Source organism: Saimiri boliviensis, chromosome 4 (genome assembly GCF_048565385.1).
Source record: "Saimiri boliviensis isolate mSaiBol1 chromosome 4, mSaiBol1.pri, whole genome shotgun sequence".
In the NCBI taxonomy this organism is placed as follows: Eukaryota; Metazoa; Chordata; class Mammalia; order Primates; family Cebidae; genus Saimiri; species Saimiri boliviensis.
The window spans coordinates 3,858,264-3,879,429 of record NC_133452.1 but is presented as its reverse complement, the minus strand read 5'-3'; the positions used below and the strand labels follow the sequence as shown (position 1 = coordinate 3,879,429).

At 50.4% G+C, this 21,166-nt stretch overlaps 1 protein-coding gene across 3 annotated transcripts in view; it reads right to left on the bottom strand.

Moving 5' to 3' along the window:
• The window catches only part of RPS6KA2 (ribosomal protein S6 kinase A2), a 450,029-nt gene that overhangs the window by 354,775 nt on the left and 74,088 nt on the right, over window positions 1-21,166 (bottom strand). For 2 of the 3 annotated variants that reach the window (XM_074397157.1, XM_039467500.2), the window contains exon 3: window positions 8,761-8,811. In XM_074397157.1, coding sequence (XP_074253258.1) covers window positions 8,761-8,811 — 51 coding nt within the window. Of the gene's footprint in view, window positions 1-8,760; window positions 8,812-8,896; window positions 9,047-21,166 lie in introns of those variants that run through there. The other variant, XM_074397159.1, reaches the window with a different exon arrangement.

Sequence of the window (21,166 nt, the reverse complement as noted above, 5' to 3'; positions counted from 1 at the left end):
GTATGTCTATGTGCATGTGTGTGTGCATGTAGTGTGTGTGCTTGTGTCTATGTGCATGTGTGCATGCAGTGTGTGTGTTTGTATGTCTATGTGCATGCAGTGTGTATGTCTGTGTGCATGTGTGTGTGCATGCAGTGTGCATGTGTGTTTGTCTATGTGCATGTGTATGTGCATGCGGTGTGTATGTTTGTATGTCTATATGTGTGTGTTTGCATGCAGTGTGCATGTGTGTTTGTGTGTCTATGCATGTGTGTGCATACAGTGTGCGTGTATGTTTGTATGTCTATGCATGGGTATGTGTGTGCATGTTAAAGAGCAGAGGGAACATGACGTTCAAATTCCCCCATAGCAGTTGGTGTGGTCCCCAGCACATGGAGGGTGTAAAGTCGTGTTCTTAGGTGAAAGTACCTTGAGAAACTGGCCTCATTTTCCCTTACAGAGCTGGTTTCAAATCACTCAGGATCTCGCACCTGGCTGTAAGCTGGCACCATGGCTACACCCTGCTGTGCACTGTGGTCCTTGAGAGACTCACTCAGCCTCACGTGAAAGTCCTGTTCACTCCCAGTTCACAGGTAAATAAATCAACAGCTCCACGGAGAAGGAACAGCACCTTCTCATTCCATCCACTCCCAGGAAATGACCTGCACTTCTGCCCCGACTTTCAAGAGCCAACAAGGAAAAGGGAGCAAGCTGCGGCCCTGAGCTTTCCACCACGAGATTCCAGGCCGGTGGGGACCGAGGCCCGTGCAGAGCGCAGGTGGAAACACAGGTACACAGGTGACTTTCCGTAAGCCAAAGAAACGGTTTCACGTGCTTCTGCGGTCACAGCTGCAAGCATCAATATGACCATAATGAATAAAGTTCAGAATTATTTGGAAGGCATGGTGGGTTCATGTGGTCTCCTCAATGCATGAATAACAAATATACAGCTACTATGCGGGGGGGGGGGTCCTGTGATTTACTGTTATTATATTTGGGACAGAGAGATTATATTAAAAATGTCTGGGACCCAGTGACTCAGAAATCCCAGCTGCAGTGTCAGGGCCATAGAAGGAATCACATTTCTTGCTGTATAGGTTCCGATTTCCAGGCTTAGCCAAAGCCCATTAGACAGCATTCTCTTAGCATGGAGAAAGCAAGGCCAAGAATAAGTTTAAATTCTTCTGGAGTCATTAAAGGGTGACATTAAGAAAGTGGAAAAATGTTATTTCCACAAAATAAATTGCAAGAGTAAATTACCTTTGAGTTCAACAAATGTCACCATCGCAGAATCACAGTTAAGACTCCAAAGCCACACGGCTTGGTTCAGATGCCGACCCCACCCCTTGGCCCTGGCACCTGGTACAATTCATTGCCTCCATGTTCTCATCTGCAGAATGGGAGAGCGCAGCAATGACAGTGGCTGCTTCATCTGGTTGTGAGGGTCGAATTCGTTCATACTGTAAGGTGCTCAGAACATAGTGAGTATTCTAGAAGGATCTACCAAAGAAAAGTAAAGCAAAAACAGGAGCAAGGCAGGGAACCCTGGACTCCCTGGCAGGAACAACCTTGGAAACAGAAAGTTAATTAAGAAAGAGCTGTCAATTTCTTTACCTCCTTCCTGTACAGACAAGAGCATTGAGAAAAGGCGTTTTATAAGCAGTAAGGCACCACGCAGATGAACCTCCATGACCTTGTTAGTCCGCTGTTACCGATCAAGTCCCCAGAGGCCCAAGGTACTAAGCAACTGCAAACGATGCCAGAGAAACCAGAGCTGCACCTGTCCGTGTGCCTCGAGAAACAGGGGTGCACCCCGCTGTCCTTTAAAGATGGTTTTCGGATCCATGACGGCATGACCAGCCTTGTCTGTGTCTGCCACCAAATACTAAATTGTGTGGCGGACACAGCACTCTCCATGACCTGCTCTGAAGCAGCCTCTGTTAGGGTTCCTGTTGTTCAGCTGGAATGAATGCGGAGTGTTTCAGGAGTCATGGGCGTGAAGAATGGACACGCGTGGGGCTTCTGAGTGCCCTGTGCCCTGCGTCGCTGCCCGCTCTGAGGACCATGCCATGCTGAGGCTCCACGCCCACTGGGGAGGCCGTGAGTGGGAGGGTGGGAGAAAGGAGGCCGAGCCCCAGCTCACAGCAGGGAAGAGCTCTGGGACCGCCCTCCACGGTGCAGTCAGGATCATTTAAGGCCAGGGATATTTTAGTGATGGGCAGAGGGAAGGACACCAGGAGATGTGTGAAGAGGGAGAGTGGGAGGCTGTGCCCCAGCGTGGCCGAGGAGCAGGGCGCTCCCCAAAGGAGGGTATCAAGGACAGCAATCCCCAAGGAGGTGCTGGAACATGGGATCGGATCAAACAGCACGCGGCCCACGTTTCTCTCCTTACAAGGCGGCTCAGTGGAGCCTAAGGAGCGAAATCAGGCCAGTGAGACAGAGGGGGGGTGGGTGCAGGAAGGCGGGAGGAAGCCAAGCCCCCAGGCCTAGGTGGGGAAGCAGAGTGAGTCAGGAATCAGGGGGTCGGGCAGAGGTCAGGTCCCTGTCACCTGAGGGGTCAGGTCCCTGACCACCCTGAGTGTGGCTGCGCTTCCCCAGGACTCAGCCGGGTGCCATCACGCTGTGAAAACAAACCAGAAGGAGTCCGCAGCCGTGAGCCCACAACCCCTGACAATGTGAGGAAGGCGTGCCACGGGCACTTGGAGAGCGGCCACCGCAGTGACGCCTACATCCCTGCAAGCACCAGTGTAAACACATGCCACAGTTCCATGCCACGTCTTTTGTACACACTACACAACATGTGTGTGTGTTCATATGTGTCAACAAACATATGCAAGAACGACAAAACACTTCCACAGCCTTGACATATCTCTGCCAAGTTCTGTCCTCTCAACGTCCGCCACGGAGGTGGCATGACCTTCCCAGGACCAAACAGCCCTGGAACGACCCCACCTGGGTCTCTCAGCTCCTGCCTGGGGCTTTCTCCCCACTGAGCAAAGGACCCACAAATTAGGCCACAGGAAGAGAGCCCACAGCCCTGGAGTGAGCCTCCACATGGCCAGCCAGCATGGGTAGTGTGTGTGGCATCTCTGGTCTCGTAAACAGTGCTCCTGATGCTGGGCCCACAAAGCTGAGTGCCATGAGAAGCTCCCAGATGTCACCAGGGCTGCAGGTCAGCAGGTACGCCCAGCACGCCGGCCCTCAAGTAGAGGAGGCTCTGGGATGCATGGGGATGGCCCACGGCCATGAGCACAGCCAGCCCTCCTTAGCCGTGGCCCCCACACCTGCTCCCACCTGCAGGATCCCTGCTGCCCACTTAGTGTTGGGTGAAATAAGTTCCTTATTGCATCGCAGCTCAGGGACGGGCGCAGTGCCCACCAACACATAGAGGCTGGATAAATCCTGCAGTAAGAACAAGATCATGACTTTAACTTTTAGTGGATTAAAAAGGATAACCATAATTCTCTATAGCTCTTATTTTCTGAGCCCATGATTTAGAAAGTACTGGCTTAAAGTGGTATAGAAGGTGTAAGATGTGGATCTGGCATTTAAATAAGAGAATTCAAAGAGCATCTTACTTTTTTCAAAGACATGGGGCTAAGGATCACACTTTAGATGCATGAGTGAGTGATTTACTTCATTTGTTTTGGGCTTCATCTCCTCATCTGTAAAATGGCAATACTAACAGTAATACTAGTAATATAAAGAAATAGAGATAATGAAAAATTGGCTGGGGCAATGGCAGGCACCCCATGACTACCAGCTCTTCTGAACAGGGGAAAGGAGGTTGAGTATACCTCCCTTCACGGTGACACAGTCCTCCAGCCTGTTACCAACAAAACACTTTCGAGTTCACTGAAGGTCAATGTCATAATGGCTGTGATTGTGAGATGAGAAACTCTCAGGGTGAATTACAGATTCCAAACAAAACTTCCCCTTTGGGTAGCCTACGAGTATAATTATCACGATATCTTTCGGGTTGCATTGGTAAGTTGCGGTGACTCGTTCAATTAATGGATTAAATACTTCTTTCCATGTCACTGAATACAGGATACCTTTAATTGGTGAAATTGCCTGAGATACAAGACTTATCCACATTACTAAACCCATCATACACTGAATAACTTAAATCTGTACTGTATCATCAACCAATGAGCATAGTGCTATTTAATTTTTTTTAGAATAAGTAAAGCCTTAAAGCCTATAACTTAAATTAATTTAATTTTCAAATATAATTATTGTACTAGCAATATAGATTTATTTGGAAATTGTAGAAAAACATGGAGAAAGTAAAAATTACATAAAATCCTAGAACTTAATGAAAAGTCTTGGTACTTTTTGGATTTGTGTGCATGTGTGTTTTCCTTTCAAACTTTTTCTAAAAATCTTGCCTGTTTCTATGGGGAGTCAGGAGGTGGGCTATAGCTGAATATGATAAAACATTGGATCTACTTTTTTCCCTAAAATTAATGTTTGATTTTTCTCCAGCTGTCCCAAAAAGACATTTTTAAGTATGACCTCCATCGAAGGATTTTTCTAGCTCAAGCTCTAACTCTGATGACACCACTATTTTCTGCTAAGTGCAGTGCACAGATTTTGGAAGCCCACCCAGTGAATCAAGAAACCACAGGAATGAAAGGGAATTTGTCTCTGCAGTGGTTGTTTGGGGATGGAACACAGAGGAGCACAGAGATTGCAGGCTGCAGAGGTTGCAAGGCGTTCCTTTGTAGCTGCAGGTGTCTCCATCTGCTGCCACCCCTGTTCCAGAAGCTTCCCTCAGCACCCCACTAGCCCCACAGTGTCTGCAGCCCGCTGCGTGCCTCTGTGGGCCTAACGTGCCTCTCCTCCCTCCACTTTGTTTACAAGCCCGAGGAACATGCCTCCCACCCTCAAACCCTGCTGCCCCCAGCAGTCTGCACTGACTCACCGCCGTGAGAGTGAATGAGGTCCCTTCCTTACCTGGGAGCTGCCCTAGCAAAGATGAAGGGCTCAGCTGTCAGCATGCACAGCCAGCTCCACAGTGGAATTTTTGTCTCTAAAAACAGACTGAAGAACCAGACTTTTGTATTTTATTCCCTAGACTCTGCCCAGTTTTTAATGTAGCCCATCCCTCCCCTCCCTTTTGATGGAGTTTGATGATCAACTCCATCAAAAAGCAAAATACACCCGCGACTACCGTCTCACACACTTCAGCTTGCAAGGCACGGAACGATTTGATGAAAAAGACAGGGGAAAACAGAAAAGTTACCCTTCCAGCCAAGACCAAAAAGGCTGCGTGGATCAGCGTGGCCCGGATCAATGTGGTCGAGGTGAAAGCGTGGCTAGAGGAAGACCAAATAGAAGAAGAAGCCAGCTCGTGCTCCCTTCAGGATCCGGGCCGGAAAGTTAATGTTGTGACTCAGCTAAGGGCTGCTGCTGTCACCAAGGAACCCTTCAGACTGGGCTCCACTTGCCAGCAAGCCTCAAAGAGATCCGGGAAGGAAGAACATCCGGCCAGAATGTGCTGGGCGTCCATGATGTTCCGGGCTTAGCCCTGCACTGCAGCTCCCTACGTTGCTTTGCAAAGGACTGAGTTTGGGTCACCTCATTATTTTATTTGCATATAAAGGTACTTGACAAAAGAACACATTGTTTCCCAAATTATTAAGAACTAAAAACAATACTTCCCCTGCACACACACATACACACATGCATACACACACACACACGCGCACACACACACACACACACACACACACACACACACAACCTGGTGTTGGGCAGCCAGTCGCCACAGAGTGTATACATGGATTGCTAACCAAGCCAGAACATGCTCTCCCTGTTAGGGCATGAGCCTTGGGGGTTTTATGGTTCAATGACTGTGGAGTCGGCCTGCGTCCCCACGTGTGAAATCGCTACCTGGGCCACCGCGGCACCGTGATACGAGTGCTTACATTTCTGTCCTTCTGATAGCAGGAAATCTGAGGCAGTGTTACATTTTCTTTGTTCAAGTCCCACCCAATCGATAGATGACGGATCAATGCAGCTCTATAAAACAGGGCACGTGTGCTCACTTCAAAGCCGTCAGAAAAGGGAAGATGGAGGAGGAAACCCAGAGAGGCTGTCAGCGGGCAGCCGAGGCCCTGGACGAGCTCCCTCCGTTCTGGTTGAGGTTGGGTGTGGACAAAAGAAAACATCCTGCCCTTGGAATCTGAGCCTCCTTTGTCTCCTCTTTTCTAAAATTCATGTTTATAAAGCCAACTAAAGAAGAGTGGAGTCATGATGGAGAAAGAAGCCGCAGCTAGCTGTGAAGCTGGAGGCTTCCCGCACGTGTTGTCAGGCAAATCCGCGACAGATGCTGGCTTTGGTGCCAGCACCACCCATGCTCTGGGACCGTCCTGGCGAGCGGCCAGATGTTCCTTAGCCATGTGGCAGGGGCACCTACTTCTGCCTCAGAGGCTCAGTCTGTGTTAGGAGTTTCAGCAAGAGACCCTGGAATCCTCTAACCTGGTATAACAACCTGTTGAAGATCAACTTTTGTAGTCTTTTAAAAAATATGTGCAGAGACAGGTGGGTAGGGAAGGAGAGAGGAAAAAACTTAAAAAACAAAAAACAATAACAACAGCAAAAAAAAAAAAAAAAAAAAAAAAAAAAAACAAAAAAAAACAGAAAGACCAGCAGAGGGAGAGTTAAAGGCTCCGCTTTGCAATCACTGCTGCCTTCCTCCCTTGTCAGACTTCTGGGCTGCTCCCCGGTCATCTGCCTGAGGTCTAATTTGCATGTTTTATCTTGAACATGCGGGATTCCTGCCTATCAAATTCTCGGTGAATGTGGAAACACTGCCAGGCATTTAACCTGCTCCAGGACTCAAGGCGGTGGAGGGGATTACTGGCCCTCAGCCCACAGAGACGCTGTGGGCACATGGCTCCCGGGGTTCTCCCATGCTTTGACCCTAGGGTGTGACCGGACACAGCATCCTGGCAGAAACAGCTGGTCTCCTTGGAACTCCGTCCAATTACAACTATGGCACCTATGGTTAATGCCAATCCAGGCCTGGCTGTTGAATTAGGAAGGAACGACTCTCCAAGGGCACCCACACCGCACCACCGCCCTGAACTCAATGTGCACTGCCCACCAGACCCAGGCTTGTAGCCCTGGCCCAAGAGAGGAGAAACACCCACTACTGGAACTCACCATTTTTATATGGAGCGGCCAGGTTGGGTGTGGACTGGGATGACAGACATAATAATAAAACTTTTCATTTGCCAAGAAACACAGTTCGCCACACATCTGCATAAAGCCACATCAAGTTTCACTAAGAATCACCAACTACAGCTTGACTCTTTTTTTCTTGAACAGATTATGGACCAGACTGACACGAGACTATGAGACAGGAGCAGAAGACTGTTCCTCCCACCCCAGCAGACCGCGCTTGCTGAGTTGACGGAAGTTAGCGTGTAATGCAAACCGGGATCCAGGCATGTGCCTAACCCCTTAGCTGAAATAGAGCCAGCTGGACATTCCATGTGCCCATTTGTCATTTTTGCATGGTCACCGTTCACCGCACAAGTTCCACGTCTAATAAGGAAACTCACTTCACACAAACTCTGTTCAGACCCAGACGGGGCTGCCCCGAGCATGTAACAAGTGAGACAGTGGCATTCAAGTGCCAAGCATTGTTTGCGATGGAATGCAGTAGGAACCTCTCCTCCAGGATTTGGGGCCCCCTAAAGCCGGTAGGACTCAGCTGCTCCTGTCAGGGACTTGTGCAGTGCCCTCCCTGGCAGCTCTTGGGGCACCAACTGCCCAGCAAGGCTCCTGTGGCAGAGCGCATGCTGCTCTCAGAAGACATTTTAAATCTTATTATTATTGTATTTTTGCTTTTTAGCTTCAGGAAAGCTGCCAGAAAATCAGGAATATTTTTGTTTCATATGAACCACAGGGTGGTTTAAGGTCTCAGCGGAGATGAACATAAACTCAACCAGAAACCAAGTTCCAATGACCCGTTTGGCACCAGCAAGGTTCAGGCCCGCCAGCCGGCCACGACCCCTGCAGAGGCACAGCCCCGAGAATGATCAGTCTCATGGCAGCGTCACAGCTGCACGTGGCGTCATTACCCACTTACTGCATTTCACCTGCGCGTTGGAGCCCAACACATCAAAAATAGCCATTAAACTATCTTTAAAGATGTCTTACTTATAAAGGTGTTAAAACCAGATAGATGCTTGACAGAGGAGAAATCTACCACCATCTAAAGTCACCTACTTCAGTCCTAATTCCTAGAAAAGCTATTGCTGAGAACCTGAACCATACACACTTGAGCCTGAAGGCCGGTCGGCTACCAACCTGCAAACCCCGACAGCAGACACAGCCCGGGAAGCCTCCGCGCCCCTCGTTGGCCTCACAGCCATGGCTCGCTTCTGCTGCTGGTAATTCCAGCTTATTATGAAGGCGCATCATAGTCTTAAAAGGAATTCTGCACATAAAGTGATTCACAGATTCAGAATCAAACTCAAATCATAATGCATGGCAGTAGGACATCCTCAGCTCAGCCCACAAGGCAGCCGCTGCTGTACAAGGACATTACTGCACAAAGCACTCGGGTTTCCCACAGGATGTCAAAAAACTCACGTCTTCCTGTGGAGCAGTCCAGCCCTCTAAAAGCTCTCCATAGTTCGCCTTGCTGGACTCTGGCAGTGTGAAACAACTCAATACATTGAAAAAGACTTCAAGTTTAACTTAAAAAAAATATGTAACTCACATGACCGTAGAGAAAAAGGAACCCACGGGAATGCTTCTTACCTCTGCGGATGCAGCTGCCTTTGCCTCGGGGGTAGTCAAGTCACTTTTGCCCTGTGAAAACGGAAAGAAGCCCTGTAAGTCGCAAACACATTTACAGTAAGCAACTTCATTAGCAAGACATCACGACCGCACTCACCAAGCCCGTGAGCTTTTTGTTTCTAAACATTAATCTCCACATAGTTCTAAGTAACTGGAGGAGTTTCTTTCGCGTTCAGAAAGCCCTTCAGTGAAAGCCTGCAGAAGAAAGGAACCTGCGACTTTTGTGCAACTTTTAAAATTTAGCCAAAGGAAGTGATGGTGTTCCCATCACCAACCTCAAACCTCAACGGAAAGAAAGACACTCTCTTAAGCTCCAAATGTACAGCATTCATCTTCTGAGCTGCACGTCACTGATGAGCATACAAATGCATTCAGGTGACTCTTGGCTCTAGTCGATGGAAGAGGCTCACTCCAGATACTTTAACGTGTGGATTTCATCTTCATCTGTAATACACTAGCAAACACCTATTTAAAATTTCAGTCATGCTCGGTCCCAGGGCTTAAACCCAGAAACACGTACGTCTAGGAGGACTTTCTTCTTCCCAAGCCTCTTTTGGTCAGCACGGTTTGGAGGGAAACTGAAGATTTTACTTAGCAACGTGGTTTTAGCGGCGCTGAGAACAGAGACAGCAGCTATTCTTACTGCTACACATTCAACACTGCAGAGGCCAAATTTTCATTTCCTCCTTCCTCCTTTGGCTTTTTCCTTCTACGTTTGTATTCTGTGCTGTTCCTTGGCTCATACCCACTGAAATGTAAGAGATAAAGGAAGAAGCCAGAATTCAAATGAAATCTTTACCCCTACGAATGACTGCAGGTCAGAAGACAGAGGATTGGAATCACCATCCACATGCAGCGAGAAGGCTCACGGGAGATGCCCACGTGGGCCTCGGCTGCCGTGAGTCAGCAGCCGCACACAGCTTCAGGGTGGGCTCCTCCCCGTGTGCCCTGAGAAAAGCGGCCCAGCAATTCCGCCGTGAGACAACGCTCTGCCCCACAGGTGCTGCTTCTCACCTCCGACGACACCGTCTCCGTCCTCCAACACCGCCGACGAACGATCCGTTTAACGAGCTGAGAACCGTGTGAGGACCGTGTGTCTCTTTGTCCTTGTTTCACGTCCCCAGCTGGACGGTGGTTACTAAACGGTGGGAATGCAGTTTCTACAGCTGACTTTGCTACTTGTCTTTGCCATTTTCGTCCCCATTTGTATGGTGAGCCTGGGTGCAGGTTGCACCCCGCAGCCCTTCCGCCTCTCGGCCAGCACTTTCTTTCTGTGGGACACTAGTGCCATGGTGTCCAGGTGGGAATGACGTCGCCCACCCCATCTCCCCACCACTGGGAGAACCACCCTAGCAGGGCTCCTGCAGAGCTGTCAGCCCCCTTGTCCTGGGATGGCCAGCCTGGCGCATGACCTAAGTCTGGGGTTTGTGCTTGCTCTGCCTTGCAAACGTGCCTGCCTTAGAATGGAGTTGAGCGAGGAGGACAAGACATTCAGTGTCCTGCTGACAGTTCCGGACCCTGGGATTCAGACCCACCAGAAACGATCTCTCTATTCAATGGTATGAGCCAACAAATTGCCAACTTTGCTTAAGAAGGTTTGATTCTTTCTGTAACTTGAAAAAGACGGTGAGACCTGATGGCACATAAATGGCACTTTTACAGAAAGATGCGTAACAGCATGAAAATCCCAAATGTGCCACAACGTTGTACCTTTGCCCATCAGCTCATTCCAGTCCACGATCACCCTCAGAGCAACCAGCTTTTCATAGGAAGTGCCCCACGGATGGCGTAACTAAGCCGTAGGGACACCCCTGAGACTGTGCATGAGGGGTATGAGGTGCTGGGCCCCATGAAAAGACACGTCACTAAATTCTGTATATCATCTTGTTTAGAATCACTGTCTTTCCCTTCTCACTTCTTGGACTCTCTGCTTTGCAAACAACACGAAGAATGCTGTGAATTCCCCTGAACTAAACGGGAATCTGGAATGACTTGGACATTAAATGAGGATTCTCCACCCACTCTGCGGCCACGGGATCCCTCCCGCCTCCACCCTGCTCTTCTGCAAACCAGCCCCACCCCCATCCTCTCTACATCATGCTCAGTGTCCTGCATAGGCTCCACTCCTAGGCCAACCCTGGGTGGGCAGAGAAGGGGGCAGCTGCTAGCTCCAAAAGGAAATCCTGGCTCCTCCAGCACTCCCTTCCGATCCAGGACGAGAGGAGAGGCCACCCCTTCTAGGTCCCTTCTCCTCCCTCGGAGCACCTGTGACTGTGCGGGTGGGGAAGGAGGCAGGGAAGGGAGTGAGGAGGGGTAGATGGGCCACAGGAATGCTCAGGGATGCCCTGATGAGGGGCTTTCCATCACAGGGGAGTCAGAGCCCCCACAGGAAATCCTGACTCCTAAAGCAATCCACATTTTTGGGGTTTTTCTGGGCAGTCTTACTCTATTGCCCATGGTGAGGTATGGTGGCTCAGTCTTGGCTCGCTGCAACCTCTGCCCCCCAGTTCCAGGGATTCTCCTGCCCCAGCCTCCCAGGTAGATGGTATTACAGGCACCCACCACTACACCCAGCTGATTTTTGTGTTTTTAGTGTAGACACGGTTTCACCATGTTGGCCAGGCTGGTCTGGAACTCCTGACCTCAGATGATCTGCCTGCTTCAACCTCCCAAAGTGCTGGGACTACAGGTGTGAGCCACCGCACCTGCCTGCAATCTGCCCCTGTCCCTTCCTCCTGTCTGTCCCTCCAGTTACATACCTGTGACCACATTATCATCAAAATACATCTAGCATGATTTTACCATTAACGTGGCTGGCTCCACCAGAAAGAAACCAACACACAAACTACCACTGAGATGACACAAAACATTTTGTGCAAATGGTTGTCCTCCAGGGGTATTCTGTGATGAGGACACTCGCCAAATCGCCAAGCATGCTTGCAGAAAATAAACGGACAGGGCCAAACGAATATGTTTGTTGCCTCGTTGATTTGAGATAAACTATCAGAAATTTCTAAACAAATGCTTGCCAACCATTTTGGAATAAAATATGGAAGGAATCTTTTTTAAAGGTCTGGAAAGTGACCTGGTGCCATGGGAGAAACGTGAAAGGCAGACGGCGTCGCTTTCACGGCACTCGGCGCTGCAGGCTGGAGGACCAAACTCCATTTGATCCTCGTGGGTCTGTTGTGATTGGACTGTAAGTAAAGCTGACAACCCAATTTTACAACACCAAAGGACTTCGGCGCACTCACAGTGTCGCTGCTTGCCGGATGGCAGAATACCCTGAAGACTGTGCACATTCCTCAAAAGACACTGCAGGCAGTCGTGGCCAGGCTGTTGCTAGAACCAACATCAGCTATTTCTACGTGAAATTAGTACATGGGATTCTAAAAACTGGACCCTTTCAAGTGGTGGCGTGGCTGGAATGGAGCAGCTGTGTTGACCCAGCAAGCGTCCCTGCATCGGTCACTCTGGGTCTCTGAGAATGCTGTGACTGTCGCTGCTCCTGCTGCACCCACCCCAGCACTGTGCGGCTCAGCTCTCCCCAGATGCTACAGCCTATGGTGGGGAGCTCATCCTCCCAAGCGGCCAGTCAGGGCTTATTTCCTGGCACCAGAACCTAGGTGAGCCGTTGCCCCCGCCTCAGCTCCAATTTCCCTGTTTGTACAATTGAGGAAAGACAGACACTTGCCCAGGGTGGTGGGAAATAAGCTGGCCCATACCAGGCCCCCTGCAGACAGCAGCCATCAGTGAACAGCAGCCATCAGTGAACAGCAGTCATCAGTGAACAGCAGCCATCAGTGAACATCAGCAGGACAGCGATGTGGGGAGAATGAAGGCATTCTCAGATTACAGCGGCAAAAAGGGCCGCCAAACACCTCGCCCTTCTCTGAGCAGGCTGGCATGTGTGCTTCCTGTCCGTGACCTCTAAAGAGTCGATCCCCAGGTGCTTGAAGAGCTCTGACCTATCCTATATTTTGGATGAGCCCCAGCTTCCAGCGTTTAGGGTTGGGAGGGCAGAGGAGAAACGGCAGGTGGCATTGGGGATATTTTTACACAGGATGATGTGACCTGCTCACCCAGCACCTGCCCTCGGCATCAGTGGAATTCCATGTCTTAGATGTAATTAGGCTACACAACCAATTTTAAGATTTTTACCATTTTGAAATCATGTGGGAGTTACTAGTTACTAAAATGGTTAATTTAAAATGGTTTTACCCAGACTTTGGGGGGCAGTCTTTTTTTTTTTTTTTTGAGACGGAGTTTCGCTCTTGTGACCCAGGCTGGAGTGCAAAGGCGCGATCTCGGCTCACTGCAACCTCCGCCTCCTGGGTTCAGGCAATTCTCCTGCCTCAGCCTCCTGAGGAGCTGGGATTACAGGCACGCGCCACCATGCCCAGCTAATTTTTTTGTATTTTTAGTAGAGACGGGGTTTCACCATGTTGACCAGGATGGTCTCGATCTCTTGACCTCGTGATCCACCCGCCTCGGCCTCCCAAAGTGCTGGGATTACAGACTTGAGCCACCGCGCCCGGCTGGGGGGCAGTCTTGATTCTTAAATGTCTTTGATGACTTTGGTGAACACCCCGGGCTCTTCCTCCAAAGAATACACACTCATTGACACCCACCCCGCAACCCCTTCGCACCCTGCACAGGCTTCAGGAGCTGCTCCGTCGTTGGTGTTGGGGCGTCTCTAAGCGCCCAAATGTTACCCTCGCGAATTTGCATGTCCACCACTAGATGGCAGCAGAAGACACAGCAAGTGAGAACACGCCTAGGTCTGTGCAGCCAGAGACATCCTGGAAACGCGTCACAAACCAAACACAGGCCTTGGTTTTCTTAAATCTTACTGATGTGCTCCTGGAAGCATAAAAATGCTAACTGACACAGGGCCTGCGCTGTAGGAAGGCTGAATTTGGGTTCCACGACCCCCGGCTCTCCCTCTGCTGGTGCCCAGCTCTCCCCACACCTGCCAGCTCTATTTGGATTTCTGTCGGCTCTAAAGTATCAGCTCCCCAAGGCTGCAGCATCAGCCGAGAAACGTGTCTCCCAGACGCTTGCTGGCTTCAGGGCTGCAGCCTGGGGACCTTCTCTAGACAAAGCACAGTGGATATGCACACAGACACACGACCAGGCCGTCCACCCACACACCTGGGCTCTGGGAGTCCGTGGCTGGAGCCCCGAACTGCAACGGCGCACAGAGAGGACTACAAACACAAAACACGATGGAGGAGGAGCCTCAGGATGGAGGAGCCAGTGTGGACAGTTAGGAGGACAGACAGGCGTGGAGGGCCAGAACTGGAAGTGAGGGTGGACACTGCCGGCTTTATCTGATCACTGGGAAGGACGGTCATGAAAGCCACTGAGGGCGTGCGCATCTCCCCAGCCACAGTGGTGGTCTAGGGAAGGCTGGGGCCGCCACTCTGTCCTCTACCATCACACTCTGGGGTCAGGACCAGCAAAAATACGTGGAGAAAGTACAGCTTAAAGGACTTCTACCTCCAGCAAGATGTCAGGCAGAAATAACCGAGAAAAAAAGCAGTTAAATGAAAAGCTGAGTTGTAAGAAAGAAGGATTAACCCACAGGCCTCAGAAATGAGCAGCACTGGGGAGAGAGAATCGAGTCCTCGCATTGACTCTGAGACCATCCTGGGGCATTTTCAGTGCCTGCAATCTTCCAGGTTAGGTTTCTTGTTTTTGCGTTTTAATTTGTTTTACTGAGGTGAATTTCACATAACAAAATTAACCACTTTAACATGAATGATTAGGTGGCATTTAGTGCAGTCACGATGATGTGTCACCTCTAATTCCCAACATTCGCCTCTTCCACGCCTCCCCCCACTCCGCCCTCCCAGCCCTGGCAACCAGCAATCCGTGCCGGGCTCTGTGGGTTCACGTGTTCTGGGCATTTGAGATTAATGGAACTGCACAGCTTGGGGTCTTTGTGTCTGGCTTCTTTCCCTCTGCACGATGTGCTGAGGTTCATCCATGGCGTAGCGCGCGTCGAAGCTTCATTCCTCTTAGTGGCTGAATCACAGGCCGTTGCTTGTTTTCACCACAATTCGTTTATCCGTTCATCCACTGATGGACATGCGGGCTGTCTCCATCTTTGACAACTGTGTGTTCTGCTGCTATAAACAAGTGCATGGTGTTTCTGTCTTCAGCAGTCTTGGGTACACGCCTAGGAGGGGGCACACCGCAGCCTTTCATGTCCTTCTCTGCCATTTGTGGCTCTCTTTTGGAGAAATGTCCACTCAAGCCCATCGCCCATTTTTTCACTGGGCTGGTGTCTTTTTGTTGTTCAAACTTGGATTTTAATATGCTGGAGATACAGGGAAGGAGAACGCGGCAGCTGTGAGGTGAGGAGCCTGACCTGAGGTTGCTGTGGAAGGCCTGAGCAGGGAGCACAAAGCCTGGATGAAGGTTGGCTGACCAGCTAAGAACAGAGACTTACAGAACGCGTCCTGGGCTCAGGTTAAAAACACATGGAGTTTAAGTCTTCTCTGATAATTGAAAATGCCAGGGCTGAGCCTTCCATGAGTTTGGGTGTGGACTCATAATGAAAAGGGTGGCTCAGGGTGAAGTTTAACATGACAGCTGGTCTGGTGTCAGGAACATGCCTAAGTCACAAACCCAGAACTCTGCTGAAGGGACCACCTGACACCAAGCCACGGGGAATGCAGTCAGAGAGGATGAGGCCTCTGAGTGCAGGCCAGGAGCTCCAGAACCCAGGCGGGTTTAGTCTTTAAAAATTGTTTTTTAGCCTGGACATGGTAGCTCACATCCGAGGACAAGATCTCCAAGTGCACGCACAGCCAGGAGCTCCAGACCCCAGGCAGCAGGCCACGCCGCGGGACGGGCAGAGGACACACAGAAAGGCCAGATTGGAGCCCAGAATTCCAGAGAACAGATGAACAATATTCAGGAGTATTAAAGTATTGTTAAAAGTTATAAAATCACAAAGAACATAGTAAAAGAAATAAATGTGAACAAGTTGGAAAGAATAAAATGAAACTGCTACAGTTCACAGATAATATAAATCTCTACAAAATTCAAGAGAACCTACAGAGAATTTATTAATTTGAATAAGATGGTGTGGAAAGGTTATGGATGCAAAAGTAATATTCAAAAGCAAACACTGTTTCTGCACTCCAGCAGAAAATAATTTTAAACAATAGCATTTGCAATTGTGAGAGAAAAGAGATGGAAAAAAACCCTTGCAAGCTATAAAAGATACATCTAACAAAAATGTGTAATGTCTTTACAGAAAAGATGATAAGCTTTATTGAAAGATATAAAAGAAGATTAAAGTAAATGAAGATAAATATCGTATTCAAGAAAAAAAAATCTTAATAAACATGGCATTTTTTCAAACTCAGTCTATAAATTTAATTTAATAAAATGATCTGACAAGGAGAATTTTTTCTGAATTTAAAGCAAAGTGGTCTTGAAGGCTGAAGGACAGCCAACACCATTTTAAAGACAGAGAAGCGAAGACAGGCCCTGGCAGGAGGTATCGGCGCTTACGCTCACAGCAGAGGGACCCGGTGGGTAGCTCGGGCGCGGCAGAGCCTGCAGACCTGGCTGCCTCCGTGTGGGCCTCACGAGAGGGCAGAGATGCTGCAGAACAGCAAGGGTGAGACGGCCTCTTCAACGACTGCAGGCACCAGCTAGCTGACTTATCAGCCTCACACCGTATATATCAGTATGACCAACCTCACACCATATATACCAGTACATTCAAGACGTGTTAAAGGCCAAGATGTGAAAAAGCCAAGGCACAATGTTGAAAGGATATCCAGGAGAAGATGCGGGTGTTTTAACTTGAGCTACTAAAAAATTCTTTAAACAACTCAGAATGCCATACCTTTCTTTCAAAATTGTTTTTTAGCCTGGGCATGGTGGCTCACGCCTATAATCTCAGCACTTGGGAGGCCAAGGTGGGTGGATCACCTGAGATAAGGAGTTCGAGACCAGTCTGGCCAACATGGCAAAACCTTGTCTCTACTAAAAATATAAAAATTAGCTGGCTGTGGGGGCAGGTGCCTGTAGTTCCAGCTACTCGAGAGACCGAGGCAGGAGAATCACTTGAACCCAGGAGGCAGAGGTTGCAGGAGCTGAGATCATGCCATTGCACTCCAGCCTGGGCAACAAGAGTAAAACTCCATCTCAAAACAACAAGATTAACTCATTAACTCATGTGTTAATGAGATGTGTCCACTTCTGTCAGAGAACGAGTTCATGGCTCCTACGAACAGCATCGTGAGTGCCAAGCTGGGTCCAGTGAGAGGTGGGAAGCAGAAACTCTGGCCCATTGCTATTTACTGCACTGATGCTCTGATAAGCCCAACGTCCAGCCATTTTGGAGACCAGTTTGTTGACAACAGATTAACTTGAAAATGCGCAAATATTGTGGTCTGTCAGTTTCATGTTGCGTGTCTAGACAAGGAGAGTAACTCTGGCACACCCTGATGGGGAGACAGGTGCGGGGTTTCTCACTGGCACTGCTTCAAAGATCAAAACGTTGGAAATAATCTAACTGTTCCTTGGTGGGAGAGTTGAAAGGTAAACAGTGCCACATCTCCTACCATGATACCCTCTGTGGCACTCAGGACGGTGCAGTAGAGCTCTGTGACCAGCAGGGGTAAATCCCCAAATATCATAGGAGTTGCTTTAAAAGTGAGCGTCAAAAGCAAAGAGACAGCCTTCCACCCAGTAAGGATGTAAAAGACACCTGTAATTCACAGATGCGGACTCTCATGGACTGAAGCCCTGCCCCCCAGCGTGGAGGGTGTGAGTCTGGAAATGCTCAGGGGCCCCGGGCCTCACAAGACAACTGAGACGTGGGAGGAGAGGCCTGGGGGCCTGCGCTCAGGGACTCCCAGCCTTGGCTGTGGAACAGGGGAGAACCCAGGGCTGAGGGAGACAAAGAACCGAAAACCGGTGTGCCGGAGCCTGCCTGGGGCCTCAGGCTCGTCAGCATCCAGATCGCACAGCCGCGTTTTCCCACATCCCATGCCTGGAACACTGGCTCTGTGGCCTTCGGTGAGCGTCCGGGGTGTTTCCCTCCCATGAGCAGATTCAGCTCAACTCATCCTCATGTTACCCCAGACTCGCCAGGCAGAAAACGGATTGGACGACCGACTGCAGGCAGGACTCGCGAAGTGAGGGTGGCCAAGAGAAACAGCAGCAAGGCCCGGGCTCGGGTCGCCCACGGCCACTGGGGAAGGACCCACCGAGTCCTGCTGAGGCTCGCAGTGGCTCACAGTGCGGAGCAGACGGTTTTTGGACTCATCCCAAGGATACAACCACATTTCAAAAACTGCAGAGATGCCAGTGCTGCCCCTTTTCTATAGGAGCTAAGGAAAGGCCTCTTCTGCTTTTCTTCGTCGGGGGAACCTTGCTAATTTCTCACGCAGGGGAATGGCTCAGATAGAGTCACTCTGACCAAGAGCAGCGCAGTTCTGGGCCGCACTACGTCCCCCAAAATCCATACGTTGAAGTCCAACCCCCAGGGCCTGGAAATGTGTCCCGATTTGGACAAGGGCCATTGCAGATAGGCTTAGTTGAGGGGCAGTGCCCCCGGAGTTGGTGGGCCTGGTCCAATACGATGGTGTCCTCAGAGGCAGGGGGACGACAGCCGCGTGGCGATGGGGCGAGAGCTGGGAAAGGACCACCAGCAACCCCTGAAGTCAGACTGAAGCCTGAGCAGAGCCTCCCTCCCAGCCCCAGAAGCAGCCACTCTGCAAAATCTGGGCCCGGGGCTTCTGGCCCCCAGGCAACTGTGAGGCGACCCGCGTCTGTGGTTTAAGCCGCCCAGTCTCGGTGCCTTGTTACGGCAGCTCTGGCGATTGAGTATACTGCAGAAGCCAGAGGACCCCTTCATGGGCACCCAGAGGAGCCGGAGGATCAGGCCAAAACACCATTTGGTGTTTAACCAAGGGAAGGGGTCGGGCTTGAAGTGTGAGCCAATCCCAGATGTCAGAGTCTCTGGGGGTCTTTTGCGGGCATTTAATATGCTATTTATAGTTTTCATCTGCACCTGTAGAAAATATACACTTACCTTAAATTGAGACTCAGGGCAAAAAGTGTGCTCACAACATTGCGAGCCAGCCTGCTTGGATCACACAGATGTGGCCAAGACTTAAAAACATTACTTGTAACACTCCAGGCTGAGCAACCGGCACTCCCCAGTGGAATCACACAGAGCCACGCTGCAATCAGATTCATCCCAACCAGAAGCACCCGATATTCCGACACTTCGCTAGCAGACACAGACGATTTATCGACTCCTACTAGAACTTCAAGTTCCTCTCCCAGCCTTTAAGGACTGGAAATCTCTCTAAAGAAATGGTGTTGCCGGACTGTAAATACAGCATCACTGCTCTAACAGAAATACAAAACATCGTGGACCTTTGCTCTCTGCTTAAACTTATGAAGGTCACAGTTTTAGAAAGAGCAGTCAACATATCAAGTTCTTATTAAATGTATTTAAGAAGAAGGTAGGCCATTAACTATTTTCCAAAAGAAATGAGGAACCATATTTCACTCTTAATTATCCATAAATTGGCGGCGCATTTGGGGATTATTTAAGGTGACTTCTGACCGTCAGTGGCTTCTCTCCGTCACTCGGACACTGTTCTCATATCCCTGCCATGCTTCCAGGGAAGACTAGCCGACGTGACCCCATGCTGAAGCAACACAGCTGGGGTCACCACTCCCAGCAGATGCAGGACTTGGCTCTCTTCGGGTCAGAGGCACCTGGAGGGGCTGGTCCAGGACTACGTGCACCCACCTGGAGAGACTGCCCAAGTCCTGCATTACTGACCCAGGTCGGGCAGGTGCACCTGGACGGGCTGCCCCAGGACTACTTGCACCCACCCAGGTCGGGCAGGTGCTCCTGGAGAGACCGCCCCCGTCCTGCATGCACTCACCTGGGTCAGGCAAGTGCTTGGTAAACAGGCCCAGCTGCAAATGACAGAGGAGGCCAAGCAAACTGGAAACCTTCCTGAGGACAGACAACGGAGCTATGAGACGGCATCGCTGAGACGCCCCACGGAGCTGCACCGTGAGCCAGGACAGGCCGATGGAGACGCAGATGTGGTCCAGAGCCCAGAAGGCAAAGCTCTCCCTGCGAGCCGAGCATGGGCAGAGTGTCCCAGCCACCACTGTTGGCGTTTTGTGTGGATGATTCTGTGGCGGGGCCTGTTCTGTACATGGAGGACATTCGGCAGTCTATCTGGCCTTGACCACTAGTGGCCACGAGCATGTCCCCCTGGACAGCCCAAGTTATGACAACCAAAAATGTCTCTAGAGGCCAGGCATGGTGGCTCACACCTGTAATCTCAGCACTTTGGGAGGCTGAAATGGGTGAATCGACTTGAGGTCAGGAGTTCAAGACCAGCCTGGCTAACATGATGATACCCTGTTTCTATTAAAAATACAAAAACTTAGCCAGGTGAGGTGGCAGGCGCCTGTAATCCCAGCTACTCAGGAGGCTGAGGCACAAGGATTGCTTGAGCCTGGGAGGCGGAGGTTGCAGTGGGCTGAGACTGTGCCACTGCACTCCAGCATGGGTGACAGAGCGAGACTCCGTCTCAAAAAACAACAGCCACCACAACAAACTGTCAATAGACATTGCCAGCGTTCCTGTGGTTCGGGGATGCAAAATCACCCCTGGTTCAGAACCAGTTGAGTCTTTAGAAGCAAAACTCCAGCTTATCGGGGTTCCCAGCAGGTTTTGCAGATGAAGGACTCAGGTAGAGAAGACACACCCATGCAACAGACTGTTGGACAAGGTCTTAGCTGTGCTCTCGGACCGAGCAGAAGCCAGCACTGAAGCAGCGGCAGGAGGTTAGAGCCACCAGAAGGAAGTGTGACTCAATCCCGAGGCCCGGACGGCTCAGCTGGGCCTCCTTCTCCATCCTCCCTAGCACCAGCAGAATTACTCGAAAGTCTGTGTCTGCGTCTTAGAGGCAGATGGCTACAGCCTGCTCTGGGAGGGAGCTGACGGCCAGGGCAGAGCTGGGACCCTGCTGACGTAGGACCCGTCCTCCCAGCCCCAGCTCCGTCCGGTGCAACAGAAGCCAGAAGCGCACACAAGGTGCAGGCGAGCAGGGATTGCTCAGCACAAACGCACCGTCAGGTTCTAACTGATTCACAAGCTGGCGCAGCACAGCGCTTCTTCCTCTGCCCTGGGTGGTCATCAAGGCCGCCCCGGGCCTTGTCTCCTCTCTCAATCATAGGTCTCTGGCCCCAGGATGGCTAATTTATGTGTCTGCTTGGCTGGGCTGTGGTACCCAATTGCTTGGTCAAACACCAGTATGAATTTGTTGTAAGGTATCTTTTAGGTGTCATTAATTTT